This window comes from Mauremys mutica, chromosome 3 (genome assembly GCF_020497125.1).
Source record: "Mauremys mutica isolate MM-2020 ecotype Southern chromosome 3, ASM2049712v1, whole genome shotgun sequence".
NCBI classification, from domain to species: domain Eukaryota; kingdom Metazoa; phylum Chordata; order Testudines; family Geoemydidae; genus Mauremys; species Mauremys mutica.
In genome coordinates this window covers 113,011,772-113,026,964 of record NC_059074.1, presented here as the reverse complement: position 1 = coordinate 113,026,964, position 15,193 = coordinate 113,011,772, and the positions used below count along the sequence as shown (strand labels likewise).

The 15,193-nt window shown below is 39.6% G+C and overlaps 1 protein-coding gene across 2 annotated transcripts in view; it reads left to right on the top strand.

Moving 5' to 3' along the window:
* The window catches only part of LATS1 (large tumor suppressor kinase 1), a 41,079-nt gene that overhangs the window by 12,795 nt on the left and 13,091 nt on the right, over positions 1-15,193 (top strand). Inside the window, exons 4-7 of one of the 2 annotated variants that reach the window (XM_045010610.1) lie at positions 957-2,485; positions 7,886-8,468; positions 9,603-9,785; positions 11,808-11,914. In XM_045010610.1, the coding sequence (XP_044866545.1) occupies positions 957-2,485; positions 7,886-8,468; positions 9,603-9,785; positions 11,808-11,914 (2,402 nt within the window). Of the gene's footprint in view, positions 1-953; positions 2,486-7,885; positions 8,469-9,602; positions 9,786-11,807; positions 11,915-15,193 lie in introns of both variants that reach the window. The other variant, XM_045010609.1, reaches the window with a different exon arrangement.

Below are 15,193 nucleotides of genomic sequence, written 5' to 3'. Positions count from 1 at the left end.
AAATTGTTAATTTATGTACAAGAACGTAACATAAAAACAACACTAGCAAAGTAAAACAAGTCTTTCATTTTCAGTCCACTATCTTTCAACCTGTTAAATTGAGTTAACTAGAATTTGTGCAAAGCTTTTGGTGGGATACTGGAATTTAGCCATGACTTTCATTCTTACTTGCAGAGTTTATCACAATTTACCCATTTTTCATTTATGGAAAAAATGTTGATTTGCAGCAGTGACAATAATGAACGAAAACTTTCAAAATTAAACACAAAATTGCCCTGTTCATATGACATAATGTCTCTGTCTTGTAATTACTTTCTGGTACCTCCAATAAAAGATTGCTATGTAATTCTTAAAGGAGTTAAATTTTAAGAATTCAGCGGAGAGATGGTCATTGTATATTTTGCATGTATGCAGTCTTATCTTACACTTACAAACATATAGTATCTTTCAGACCGATTTAAAACAAAACCTTTTGATGAACAGAATTTTGCATACAAGGAACATAATACACTTAGATTAAACTGTGTTAAGTGCATGATCTTTTTAATTTAGTGTGCTCGTTTACAGGTATACAAGTCCTAGCCATCTTTCAGCTGACTAACTCAAAGGTTATGAACCCCTCAAGTACATCACTGAGTTGTCACTTTATAAGATTGATTTGATGTAATGTTTATATTATCAATGTTATGTAAAATGTAGGTCAATAATTTTTTCTTTGCTCAGCTTTTCTGTGCTAGAAATAGTTCTATAGCTTCCTTTCTTATTAGTCGCAAATCAGTCATGTGACTTATTGTGGCTTACATTAAAATTTATTATCTACTTCATAGCAGTAAGGTAACTGCCAAAAAAAAGGAAAAGTAACTGAATTAGAATAGTAGTAAAATATTGCAAGCTGCAAGTAGAGCTTTTTTTGTATAACAAATATAAAATGCTGTGCTTTTCTTTTGTAAAAGCAGGTGGTGTGCAGCAATCAATTAACCGCAAACAGAGCTGGAAAGGTTCTAAAGAGTCCTTGGTACCTCAGAGACATGGCCCTCCATTGGGAGATAGTGTAGCTTATCGTTCAGAAAGTCCAAGTTCTCAGTCAGATGTAGGAAGGCCCTTATCTGGTTCTGGATTAGCAGCATTTGCTCAGGCTCATCCTGGCAATGGACAAAGAGTGAATCCACCACCTCCACCACAAGTAAGGAGTGTTACTCCCCCTCCTCCACCTCCGAGAGGGCAGACTCCTCCACCAAGAGGAACAACTCCTCCACCTCCTTCTTGGGAACCAAATGCTCAAACAAAACGTTATTCTGGAAGCATGGAATATATGATCTCTCGCATTTCTCCAGTACCACCAGGAGCATGGCAGGATGGCTATCCGCCGCCGCCAATGAATCCGTCACCCATAAGTTCTTCTACACAGGGACAAAGAGGCATTAATTCTGTTCCTCTTGGCAGGCAACCAATAATCATGCAGAGTTCTGCCAATAGCAAGTTTAGTTTTCCATCAGGAAGAGCTGGAATGCAAAATGGCAATTGTCAGACTGATTTCCTGGTTCATCAGAATGTTGTATCTGGGAACTCAGTCAATCGTCAGCCACCCCCTCCGTACCCAATATCCCCAACTAATAGGCAAAGTCCTACAGCATTGCAGATGCAAGCAGGAGGATCTGTTCCTCCTTCAGCATACACCAATGGAAACATTCCTCAGTCCGTGATGGTGCCAAATAGAAACAGCCACAACATGGAACTTTACAATATAAATCTACCTGGAATACCAATGTCCTGGTCACAGCCTTCATCTGCTCCACCCCAATCACCACCTGGCAGTGGACATGAAATCCCTACATGGCAACCCAACATTCCAGTAAGATCAAATTCTTTCAATAACCCTCATGGAAATAGACAGAGTCACTCTAGCAGTTCTCAGCCTTCAGCCACCACAGTAACAGCTATAACCCCAGCTCCCATTCAGCAGCCAGTAAAAAGTATGCGAGTATTAAAGCCAGAGCTGCAGACTGCCTTAGCACCAACTCATCCTTCTTGGATGCCGCAGCCAATGCAAGCTGTCCAACCAGTCCCCTTCTCTGAGAGTCCATCTACCAACATGGCAGTTATGACATCTGTTGCAGAAGCTCCAAATTACCAAGGTCCTCCACCACCTTACCCAAAACACTTGCTACACCAGAATCCATCTATCAGTCCATATGAGACAGGAACCAAACCTAGCAAAGAAGATCATCCCAGCTTACCTAAGGAAGAAGAGAGTGAAAAGAATAATGAATGTGTTGATGGGACAGATAAAGAAAAAAAACAAATAACAACCTCACCTGTTCCTGTTAGGAAAAATAAGAGAGATGAAGAGCGAAGGGAGTCTCGCATTCAAAGCTATTCTCCTCAGGCCTTTAAATTCTTCATGGAGCAACATGTGGAAAACATACTCAAGTCTCACCAGCAACGATTGCATCGTAAGAAACAACTAGAGAATGAAATGATGCGGGTAAAACCTTTATTTTCTTTAATATTTGAATGGAACTACTTAGCTTTTGGTATACATTTTTAAAAACTGAATATCTAGACAGGTTTCTTGATTTATACTGCAATTTTGTGGGCAGTTGTAGTATCTTTTGGTATTGAAGTTCATTTTTAGTTTGACCACATGTTTAAGAAGCAGCCAGCCTTTCAGTATTTGTTTAGGTAATCCCATTCCTCTCTTTAGAAATTACAGTTTTAAATTAATCAAACCAAACCAAAATATTTTGTATTCTCATGAATGACTCAGATTATTAGTGTTTAGAAGACTGAAGTAAACTTATTGAAGCTTGCATTGGGCGTAGCTGTATGGCTCCCAGGTTTTTATCACTGATGACATTAATGCTGATTTGGGGGAAACTATTTGATAAAATTGTCACAATTAAGTATTATTAAAGATTTTTGTAGATGCAGTTTAGGAAGAAATGGTAATAAGGCTGGCTAAAGTCTCCATATAGAGCCCCAAAGAATGATTACTCCCTTCACTTTCACCAGTTTGACACCATTGTGTGATGGTATTTGTCCAGGAAATTTCATTCTAAAAAATGTAGTTCTAATAATCTAGTCAGCTAAATGTACTGAGGGTTTGATCCTCTATTCCATAGTCCTTCCATACTGTGCAATATTCCTATTAATATCCGTGAGACTTCTGGATACACAAGGAATGCAGGGTTGGGCTGTCATACTATATTAACAACCTTGGGTAGGGAATTTAAAACTCATTTTAATCTCCACTTTAAAACACTGCAGCAAGCAACAAAAATGCCACAGTTCTGTAAAGCCTATGCTCTTTTATCTAGCACTGGCCCAAGAGTACATGTTCTATTAATTGAAGTTTCTTTTTGTTTTGTTTTATTTTTTAAAGATTGCTTTTTGTTTAAAAACTGGCTTTAAATGATACATCTGATGACCCTTGACAATTTGTGTTTTTACAGTCGCATTTTGTCTCTTTTACAGTCGCATTTTTTGTCTGTCTTGTTGCTATGTAAAGACCCACACAACAGAGGAAACAGTGAAACTGACTTTATAGAAAACATTGAGAAACACCCACATTAAAACAAGAAAATAGAATTTTAGCTATGATTTTTATAATAATCTTGGGTTTTATTTGTAATATTAGTAGGTAACAGAATTTTAGACAAAAGTGGTTCTTTAAAATTGATACTTTTTAACTGAATTTTTTTTTTGCTTGACTGAGACATTTCAAAATCCATACTCCTGCTCTTAAAAAAATTCTTGCTGTAAACTGTACTCATATAAGTGTCTACTTAATCACAACATAATTAAATGTTAGCAAATAAGATTTATTCCTGGAAGTCTCTCTAGATGTTTATTCTTAGTCTTCTTTTTCCTTTTCACTTTCACTAACAGCTGATTTAAACTCTTAAGGTGTTGGAAGCTTTGCTGACTTCTATAGCCTCCATTACTGTGTGGGCAAGTAAGACTTTGGCGCAACAGTATTATATTAAGAATAGCATGAACCCTTTCCAAAGGACTCTGCATGTATACCTGCATCAAAACTAAAGCATGAAGTTGATGTATTTTTTTTTAATATTACATTTGGGTACTTAAGTGCAAGATCATAACTAATTTTTGATTTGCAAACCTCAATTTCATTTCTTATTTGGAGCACTTTATTGAGTGTGCTCTGCAATGGTGTAAACACAGTTACTTATGTTGACACATATCCCTCTTAGTGGTAATGATTTTTTTTCCCCCTGCATGCTTAACATAGATAATAACATTTTGATTTTAATTGACTATTTTACACTAAATATGTTTTATGGTAATTGTGCTCAATTCACATAAAATGTGTTTAATTTAAAAGGAGGGTCTTTTTGGGGGGTTGGATGGTGAAAAATGGGGTGTCATTATGGGAGAAGCGGCTCCCTGTAGTATGCAATGGGAGAGAAATCTGACAGGAATAGGCCAACGCACCTTACATCTTGAGTAGGAAGAGAAGAAGTGAAACTTGATGGCCATGTGTCTCCCCTAGCATTTTTTCATCGTTATTTGTAGGAGAGTTAAGAGGATTAAACCAAGAGTGGATTTCCTCATTTCTCTCCTTCTGCAGGAAGTTGAGGGAAAAGGGCCACCAAAATGTTTCAGCCAGTGTATATTCCCTGGTGGGAGGGCAGGTGTCTAAAGGAAGGTGCTTAGTGGAGAGAACTGGGTTTTTTGGGTGTGGAGCAGCTGTCTCACAGGTGGAATAGTAATGTATTTTAGAGATATGCACTTGCTTCTATTATCTTCTTCTGTCTAACGGTGCTAAAAGTGGTCTGAGGCACCTCCCAGAACACACACAACCTTTCTGCCCTGAAGAGTATGAAAACAAAATTAGTTATGATGTAAGGAGTAACAAGACCATAGGGAAGGAAAATAGAGGTAATGTCAATGAGATCACATGGCTATTCAGCAAGGGCTAGTGCAAGGCATGGAGTAAAGAGAATGGAGTATTTTGTGGGGGAGTATAGAGTGTATGTATGTGTACATATATAGTTTAAAAATAATAGATTTCTTGGTTAATTCTTGTAGCCATCATAGAAGTGGGTCCTAAAAGCAATATTAATAAGGAAGAGGAGGGGACTTTGCAGATCAGCTCAGGAAGGGTGTTTGAGGTACAGTGTGGGTGGTGTGGAGGAAAGTGTGTAGGTCTTTTGGGGGGAAAGAAGATAAATAAGGTATTGATGCTGAGATTTTGGATGGAGCAAAGGGGATGGCAAGCAACATGAAGAGATAAGGCTAGTGGAGAGCAGAGGCTTGTTGGTTCTTGAAGATAAGGACAAAACACTTAAATTTAATGCCATGGAGGAAGGAGCACTAGTACACTGAAGTTAGAGAGGATGGAATGGTGTGACTGATGGGCAAAGAATATGATCTTGGCAGTGTTTTGATGGAGCCAAAGGAGAGCATCATGGATGTTCAAAGGCCACAGAGGAGGAGGCTGCAGTAGTCAAGCCTGGAGATTGTGAGGACTGCACCAGATTTTTTTGTTGTATGGACAGACACAAGGTCAAATTTTCAAATCGCTGCTTGAGACCCACTGTTGCTATGATGCCTGTAAGAAATCTGCTATGGTCTAGTGTATGCCAGTTGGCTAGTTGATTTTCTTTTTAAAACAAAAAGTGCCTTCAGGAATTATTAAACTGTACAGTAGCTACCTATGTAACCATGATTTCTGTTCTTGTTCTCCCTCATTTCTTCCTTTTTTTTCTTTATCTATTTTGTCTCAAATTAGACTGTAAGGTAGTCAGTGTAGGGACTCTCTTACATGTGTTCATAGAGTGGTTCCCTAATACAGATTGCCGTTTCTAGATGCTACTACGGTACAAATATTAACTTAATATTTTGAGATGTTATGGAGGTAGAAATGGCAAGATTTGGGTACCACCTGAATGAATAGGTAATGAAAAAGGGAGGAGTGAAAGACCTCTAGATTATGGGCCTGAATGCTGGTGGTGTTTTCTCTGGTAACATCATGGAGGGTGTTGGAAAGAGATTGGGAGGTAAGCTTAGAAATTCAGTTTAAACTGATTGAGCTATCCAGAAGAAAACGTCAGAGAATCTGAAATCCAGAATTGAATTTGCAAGTCATTGCTATAAAGATTACTGAAGTCATGGAATTGCAGATGAAATCACCAAAAGAGAGAAGGAAGAGATTTTGAGAAAAGAAGGGGAGGTATGGAGAGGTGGAGGACTAATAATCCTTTTATAGTGCTTTTTATCAGCATCATTCCCATTACAGATGGTGAGGCTTGCTCAGTCACCCAGCAGGCCAGTGGCTGAGCCCAGAATAGAGCCCAAGTCTCCCTAGTTCCTGTCAAGTGACCCATCCACTTAAGCGAGTTGGGAATCAGAAAAGGCAATAAAATAATGAATTATGTAACCAAACATGACCTGAACAAGTGTGTTGGCAAAAAAAGTCTTATGTCCTATTTTGCTGTTCTGAGTCTAAAGATGGCCTAAATGGTTTAAAAACAATTATTGTGCATGTGTTCTGCCTGAGAAATATCAGGAGTATCAAATTTGGTTTCCCATATCTTTATATGGGATCTCTTTAGGGTTCCAGAGGATGTTTATTGTGAAGTCTAATACCTTACTTAAAAAAAGGCGTAGAATCTTCAACAAAGATACCCTTTATCAAAATATTAATTAGTAATTTGCATTAGACAATAATTAACTAAAACAAGAATATTAAATACCCTGACTGAAAATCTTCTCTCCACTCAATTGCTCACCTTTTGCTATCTTGGCTTCTGTTATTTGATAGTTTCATTACTTCTCCAGCCACTATAGTGTCTTCCACGATAAACAAGGCTTGTCTTTTTAATGTAAAAACACAAGCAGCACTCAGGAGTGGCGCCAGGGTTTTTGGCGCCCTAGGCGCTGGGCCGGTTCTACCCATTTCGCCGCCGGTCCCGCGGCTCCGGTGGACCTCCTGCAGGCATCCCTGCGGAGGGTCCGCTGGTCCCAGAGCTCCGGTGGACCTGCCACAGGCGTGTCTGCAGATGCTCCACCGGAGCCGTGGGACCAGCGGACCCTCCGCAGGCATGACTGTGGGAGGTCCACCGGAGCTGCCTGCCGCCCTCCCGGCAAAATGCCGCCTCCCCCCAAATCCTGGCGCCCTAGGCCTAAATGGAAGCGCCGGCCCTGGCAGAACCACCTTTCATTGTGCCTTTGTATTTCATAAGAAGCAAAATAGGACAGAAGCCTTGGAAGGACACCTTTAATTAAGAACCAAATGGAAATAGTTATGCAAAAACAACTAAGTATGCAAAGAATCAGTGATCAAACAGTGGATAACTAATTGGAAAATCTACAGAGCAATACATTCAGTTAATTGTGTCAGGAATCAAGCAAGTAATGACTCCATTAATGCAGAGAATCAAGTAACAGTTAGGTATGCAGGGAATCATGAACAAATCTGTATAGTTGTCAATATGTAAGGGACATATTCCCATGTGGGAACATCTCTGTGAAGGATAGTGGGTTACCAATGGCCTGCCTCCTACCTTACAATCCTGTTTCTTCTACAGAGGACATGAAAGGCAACCACCATCAGCTTGTCTTTTTCTCCCATCCTATTCCGTTCCCAAAAATGGCTCCCTTAATCAAGAGCATGGTGGTGCATGGCACCTTGTGCAAATTGTTGTTATAACTGTCCCTTAGATTGCACATTTTGTGGGGATTTTTTGTTTCAATCTTAAGTGTTTTTATAGAGACCTAATGTTAGGGGAAAAACTTGAAGGATTACTTCTCATTTTACATGCAAGTTTTTACTTTACTTTGTCTGAACCTTCTAAATGTATGATGATCATGACAACGAGAAAAGTGTTTTTCACTTGTGAAATTTAACTTTGTTACATAGGTTGGGTTGTCCCAAGATGCCCAGGATCAAATGAGAAAAATGCTGTGCCAGAAGGAATCTAACTACATTCGTCTCAAAAGGGCTAAAATGGACAAATCAATGTTTGTAAAAATTAAGACTCTTGGCATTGGGGCATTTGGAGAGGTCTGCCTAGCAAGGAAAGTGGACACTAATGCTTTATATGCAACAAAAACCCTGCGGAAGAAAGATGTTCTGCTTCGGAACCAAGTTGCTCATGTTAAAGCTGAGCGGGATATCCTTGCAGAGGCTGACAATGAGTGGGTGGTTCGCCTGTACTATTCATTCCAAGATAAGGACAATTTGTACTTTGTAATGGATTACATTCCAGGAGGTGATATGATGAGCCTATTAATAAGAATGGGTGTCTTCCCAGAAAATCTGGCACGGTTCTATATAGCAGAGCTGACCTGTGCAGTTGAAAGTGTTCACAAGATGGGCTTCATTCACAGAGACATTAAACCTGATAACATTTTGATTGATCGTGATGGTCATATTAAACTGACTGACTTCGGGCTTTGTACAGGTTTTCGATGGACACATGATTCCAAATACTATCAGAGTGGTAAGAAGCTATTTTTGTTACCTAATTCATGAATAATAAGTAAGAGTAGAAAGATGAACATGACATGAAAAAAGTTAGAATTTAATACCCATAAGGGAAATGGAATAAGCTAAACCAATATAGCAGCGTGCACACTTGTAGTACTGATATAACTATTTTGGTTTAAAAAAAAAATCTAACTGAAATAGTTATATCAGTGCAAAAATTCTATATAGACCAGGCCTAAGTCACTTTTGAAAATGGGACGTAGGAGCCTAAGTCATGTGGATGTTTTTGACAATTTTACCCAAGATCTACTATTCTTCATCCCTCTTCTGCAGTTATGTGGAAATTCACTAATTGAGCTTCTTTTAAAAAAAGATTTAAGTTTATTTAATGCCTTCAGGGTAGTTGCGGGAAGCTTATAGCAAAGATAATTTTGCTTTTTGTTCTACAAGTGGCACTATCTGGATTCCGTCTTCGTTTTACCGTTATTTTTTCTTATAGGTAACCTGCAAAGAATTAAATGAAAATTGGGCTTGTACCTTTTTTCTTCAATAGATTATTTTCAAAGCTCACTTTTTTGGCTTGTTTTTACACTAGAAATTCAGTTCCTCTTTAGCCTGGTATATTTTACGGTGATTGGAGAAGTAGCAAGAGGGATGACATTACATAAGGCAAGAGAGTGAAAGTTGAACAATTGTGATAGGTAAGATTTTTAATCAGACTGTTTAAAATTTTCTATTTTTTAAACGCATATTTAACTTCAGTGATTGATATTTTGGAGATGGCCCTCCTTCACTGCAGGTGAGAGAAATAACCCTATACTTCGAACAAGTTCTGCAGCAAAACTGGGGAAGATCAGAATTGACATTTCCTATTTGTTGCGCAAAAAATCGATTTTTAACAAAAGAAAATAACTCAACTTTCAGGCATTCTTTTACATCATAAGCAAAAAAAGCACACAAGCTCAATATTCTAAGTTCTTTACAAGTTCACTTTTAATTAAGTTTATTTTAAAGTACTTTGATTAATTAGAGTAGAGAGTGTTCTTCATTAAAAGGAATGTTAAAGAATTTGGAAAGAAACTGGTCTTAGTTGAGAACCCCAATTAAGGGGTTTAAAAACCCACAATACTTCATTTTTATATTGTAGGTGACCATTCACGTCAAGACAGCATGGATTTCAGTAATGAATGGGGTGATCCAGCAAACTGCAGATGTGGAGACAGGCTTAAGCCACTTGAGCGTAGGGCAGCGCGTCAGCATCAACGTTGTTTGGCACATTCACTTGTTGGCACACCTAATTACATTGCACCAGAAGTACTCTTACGAACAGGTAAAGTTTTTTAATTTGATCCCTTTGCAAAATGACTGATGTCTAAAGGGTTTGTCCCTTTCTGAAGACCAGCACTTGTACAGATTAATTAATAATGGAGTCAGTAACAGATAAGTTAAATGAATTCTTTGCATCAGTCTTCACTGCAGAGGATGTGAGGGAGATTCTCATACCTGAGTCATTCTTTTTGGTGACAAATCTGAGGAACTGTCCCAAATTGAGGTGTCAATAAGAGGAGGTTTTAGAACAGATTGATAGATTAAACAGTAATAAATCAACAGGGTATATTCATCCAAGAGTCCTGAAGAAACTCAAATATGAAATTGCAGAACTACTAATAGGTTACATTTCACAGTCGCTTATATCAGCTTCTGTACCAGATGATTGGAGGATAGCTAATGTAAGGCCAATTTTTAAAAAAGGCTCCAGAGGCGATTGTGGCATTATAGGCCAGTAAGCCTAACTTCAGTACCAAGCAAATTGATAATTCTGTTTTTTACTATAGTTTCAACCAGACACATAGATTAACACAATATGTTGCGGGGGGAAAAGTCAAAAGTGATTGAGGCATGTAAGGTGAAATCATGACTCAATCTATTAGAATGTTTTAGAAGGTGTCCACAAGCATGTGGACCAGGGTGATCCAGCAGATATAGTGTACTTGGACTTTCAGAAAGCCTTTGACAAGGCCCCTCACCATAAGCTCTTAAGCAAAGTAAGCAGTCTTGGAATGAGAGGGAAGATCTCACAAATTAGCAACTAGTTAAAAGATAGGAAACAAAGGATCGAAATAAATGGTCAGCTTTCACAAAGGGGAGAGGCAAATAGTAGGGTCCCCCAACAATCTGTACTGGGATCTGTGCTGTTCAACATATTCATAAATGATCTGGAAAAAGGGTTTAATAGTGAGGTGGCAAAGTTTGCAGAGGATTCAGAATTGCTCAAAATAGTTAAATCCAAAGCTGACTGTGAAGAGTTACAAATGGATCTCACAAAACTGGGTTACTGGTCAACAAAATGGCAGATGGAATTCAGTGTTGATAAATGCAAAGTAATGCATATTGGAAAACACAATCCCAACTATACATACAAAATGATGGGATCTAAATTAGCTGTTACCACTCAAGAAAAAGAGCTTGGAGTCATCAGGGATAGTTCTCTGAAAACATCTGCTCATTGGCAGTCAAAAAAAATTAACAGAATGGTAGGAATCATTAGGAAAGGAATAGATAATAAGAGAATATCATAAGACCTCTATATAATAAAAATATATATTAGAATTGGAAAAAGTACAGCGAAGGTCAACAAAAATTATTAGGAGGGTATGGTACAGCTTCCATATGAGGATAGATTAAAAAGACTGCTCATTTTAGAAAAGAGATGACTAAGTGGGATATGATAAAGGTCTATAAAATCATGAATGGTGTGGAGAAAGTGAAGAAGAAAGTGCTATTACCCCTTCACATAACACTGGAACAAGGGGTCACCCCAAAAAATTGTTAGGCAGCAGGTTTAAAACAAACATAAGGAAGTACTTCTTCACACAATACAGTCACCCTATGGAACTTGTTGCCGTGGGATGTTGTGAAGGCCAAAAGTGTAACTTGGTTCAAAAAAGAATTAGATAAGTTAATGGAGGATAGGTCCAGCAGTGGCTATTAGCCAAGATGGTCAGAGACGCAACTCCATGCTATGGGTTGTCCTAAGCCTCTGACTGCCAGAAGCTGGGTCTGGATGATAGTGGATGGATCATTTGATAATTGGCCTGTTCATTCCCTCTGAAGTATCTGGCACTGGCCATTGTCAGAAGATAGGGTGTTGGGCTAAATAGACCATTGGTCTGACCCAGTATGGCTGTTCTTAACCTTTTCTGGGTCAAAAATAAATATTAAATTATTATTAATCTGGAAGATAATGCAATAAATAACTTACTTGTAACTTGATATGTTGGTTATCCATTTAAATGCAAATCTAAGTAACCAAAGCACTGGTTTCATTTTTATAAGTTTGCTTTTGTTTCAGGATACACACAACTGTGCGATTGGTGGAGTGTTGGAGTAATTCTCTTTGAAATGTTGGTGGGGCAGCCTCCCTTCCTGGCACAAACACCATTGGAAACACAAATGAAGGTAATTAAGAAAATCCGGTGTTAAAATTATGTAATAGTAATGTGCAAAAGTAGTAGTTTGTACACCCCTATAAGCATTACCATGCTGAAAAAGCAGTGAGAATTTGTGCAAAACTTTCTAATTATATAAAGTGAGAGGAGAGTTTTAAGTGAATAAGCACTATGCACAACTAGGTGATAAACTAACCGTATTTGTAAGCCAAAAGGTATCTTTCACAGAGGCTGAATATTGTAAGATCTGATTTGTTTAGTTTAACGCAATAATCTAAGCTTGTCATTTGTTCATGCTTGGTCAAGAGCTTACCATTTTTGCTCTCTTACACTATGCCCTTCTCAGTACCATATTTCTCTCAAACAGTGCCATGACTCGTGAGAGAGAGGGTTGGCCCAGCATCCTTTTTGTCAGATAAGCAATGTAACAGTGTAAAGGGGCACTCAAGCGCCTCCTAGTGGCTTGACGTAGTAGCACAGTCCTTTTTCTCATCCTTGGCACCCCTTGCAGGCTGCCAGCCGACCTTGGTGGGTCTTCGGTGGCTTCACCCTTCAGCCAAGTCATGAAGTTCAAATAAACCCTTTCATGGGTATGTAAGAATCCAGTAACTGAACAGTCTGTTTGCCCTTTCTTGGGTCTTCAGCCCCAGTTCTGGACTCTTTAAATTTGGCACTTTGTTCAGGTTCCCAAATAAGGCTTGTTCCCTTTTTGGGGTTTACACCACTTCACCTGGGGCCAGAAGGGGAACCCGGGCCCACTGTAACATACTGTGGCACAGTCCTCACTAGTGGGGGGCTGTGTCAACCCTGCCCTGCAATCTTGGGTGCCTTACAATTCCTTGCTGTAGAAACTCCCACCTGGGCTGCTCATAGACTGCCTTCCAGCATGTATTCCACACAGTGTCTCTGTGTAACTGCAGCCTACCAGCCTTGGTTATACAGCAGGGTGACCTAAAACCCTCCTCCCCCCCCAGAATCTTCCCCCAGAAATGTATGTACTGTACTGCTGAGCCTTCTCCTGGACAGTACAAATATATTAAGTCCATTAAATCATTAAGGAAATAATATAACCGCTTATTACTTAAAATAGTTACCCAGACACTTTAACTTAAAACACTTATTAACTACAAAGAAATTTTAAGGGAGTATAAGTAATGAGACATAAATGTCAAAATGGTTACAAGAATAAAGATAAAACTGTGATTGGTACCCACTTAAGAAACTATCTAAGGGCTTATCTACACTGGCACTTTACAGCGCTGCAACTTTCTCACTCAGGGGTGTGAAAAAATACCCCCCTGAGCGCAGCAGGCTTCAGCACTGTAAAGTGCCAGTGTAGACAGGGCACCAGCACTGGGAGCCATGCCCCTCGTGGAGGTAGTTATTTTAGAGCTCTGCCGCGACTACACAAGCCATGTTAAAGTGCTGCTGTGGCAGTGCTTTAACATTGCTAGTGTACAGGAACGGCTCCAGGCACCAGCGCAGCAAGCACGTGCCTAGGGCGGCTAGCCGCGGGGGTGGCCTGCTGGTTGCTGTGAGGGCAGCAGGCAGGCGGCTTTTGGCGATGTGCCTTCAGGAGGTCCACCAGTCCCATGGCTTTGGCAGCAATTTGGTGGCGGGGACGCCGATGATGTGGCACCGGCAGACCTCCTGCAGGCATGCCGCCAAATCCGCGTGACTAGCGGACGACGCGTAGGTGCGCCGCCGAAAGCCAGCTGCCTGCCATGCTTGGGGCCACAAAAAACATAGCCCTGCCAGTGTAGACTAGCCCTTAGTTACAAAGCAAACTTTCTCATCACATATTTCCAGCAAGTTTACTGACCAAACTCTTCAGGTCAGGACCACTCCCCCAGAGTCCAGTGGCTGTTTCCTTTTGTCTTCTCAGTTGCGGAGAAGGTGAAGGGCAGAGAGAGAGGGGTCCCTTGGTGTGTTTGTCTCTCCTTTTTATAGTTTCAGCCCCCCTCTTAAACATTTGCAGCTGAGAACCAGGATACAGAGTCTATGTGGAAGGATGTTCCCTGCTGGGGTTTTTTTTTTCCCCCACCTGTTTGAACTTCCTTTGTTTTCCCTTACTGCTTGATGACACTATTTACTGCTTAAATGCAAACAAAGGCAAGCACACATTCCTTCCATTGTTTAGGACAGACCTAACTTGTGCCTGGGCAGGGCTGTGAGGTTTGGAACATGTGTTAATAACATCATACGAGGGAATCTTCTAACTTAACATAGTGTTACCACACACGTTTTATCAAGACAATACTGAACAGCAAATCGAGTTTTCAAATAATACCTTACAAGGCATAGCTTGTAGAAAGATTATTACAATAGTGTGTAAGTATGAACACTATTGGGTGTATTCAGTCACACCCACCCACTATTCTGGGTTCCAGCCCAGGGACCCTATAAACAGCAGCCACCTATGGCTTGATGCAATTCATTGCTGCTTCTTCCCTGCACCTTTTCCTATTTGCCCGCTTTAGCTTTACCTTTATCTCACAGTTGTGGTTCTTAGGTGTTCTCTCTCCCTGCAAATCCAGCTATGCAAAATTGCAGGCAGAAAACAAGCTGGCTATCTCTCAGGTTCCTTTGACCAGAGAGGAGCACCTTCCTTTCCAGGTCCCAAGAACTGAACTGCTATCTGTCTTTTGTGTTTTTGTTTTTTGGCACAGCAGTCTCATACAAAGCTATGACAGCCACTTTTTTCTTTTATTTTTAGGCCAAGTTTTTTCTTAACATCCTTTGACTCAATGTAGTAACCTTAAGGAAATGCAGCAAGGCTTTTTTGTGTGTGCACTGTTCCATTTCCCTGATGTTCTCCTTTAGGGAACAAATCTTTGATTCTAAGTTGTCTCAATTTTTCATAAAGAAACTTTCTTTCCATAGAATATTGCACACAGTGCCATAGAACATGGTCATCAGTTTCTTTGGTTTTGCACACACTACACAGTCTGTCTTTTAAGTCTTTTTTTAATAAGTTTACCTTATCATTTAAGGCACAATGACCTGTTAACTCTCTAAAAATTACTACTTTGCTTTTTCTGTCATGAGTGGAGTGTAGTATCTTCGATTTTTTTTTTAACATATGTCATAAAACCTTTTGTTTCCTCAGTCCATAATTCTTGCCATTCCTTCGCAAGCTCCTTTGTGATCACACTCTTAAATTCTTGTCAACATATGGGCATCTTAATATCCACCATATCCACTTCCTCATTTTTTTTAGAGCTTTGTCTTGCTGCTTTGTCAGCCATCTTATTTCCAGGTATTCTGATATGTGCTGGAACCCATTCTA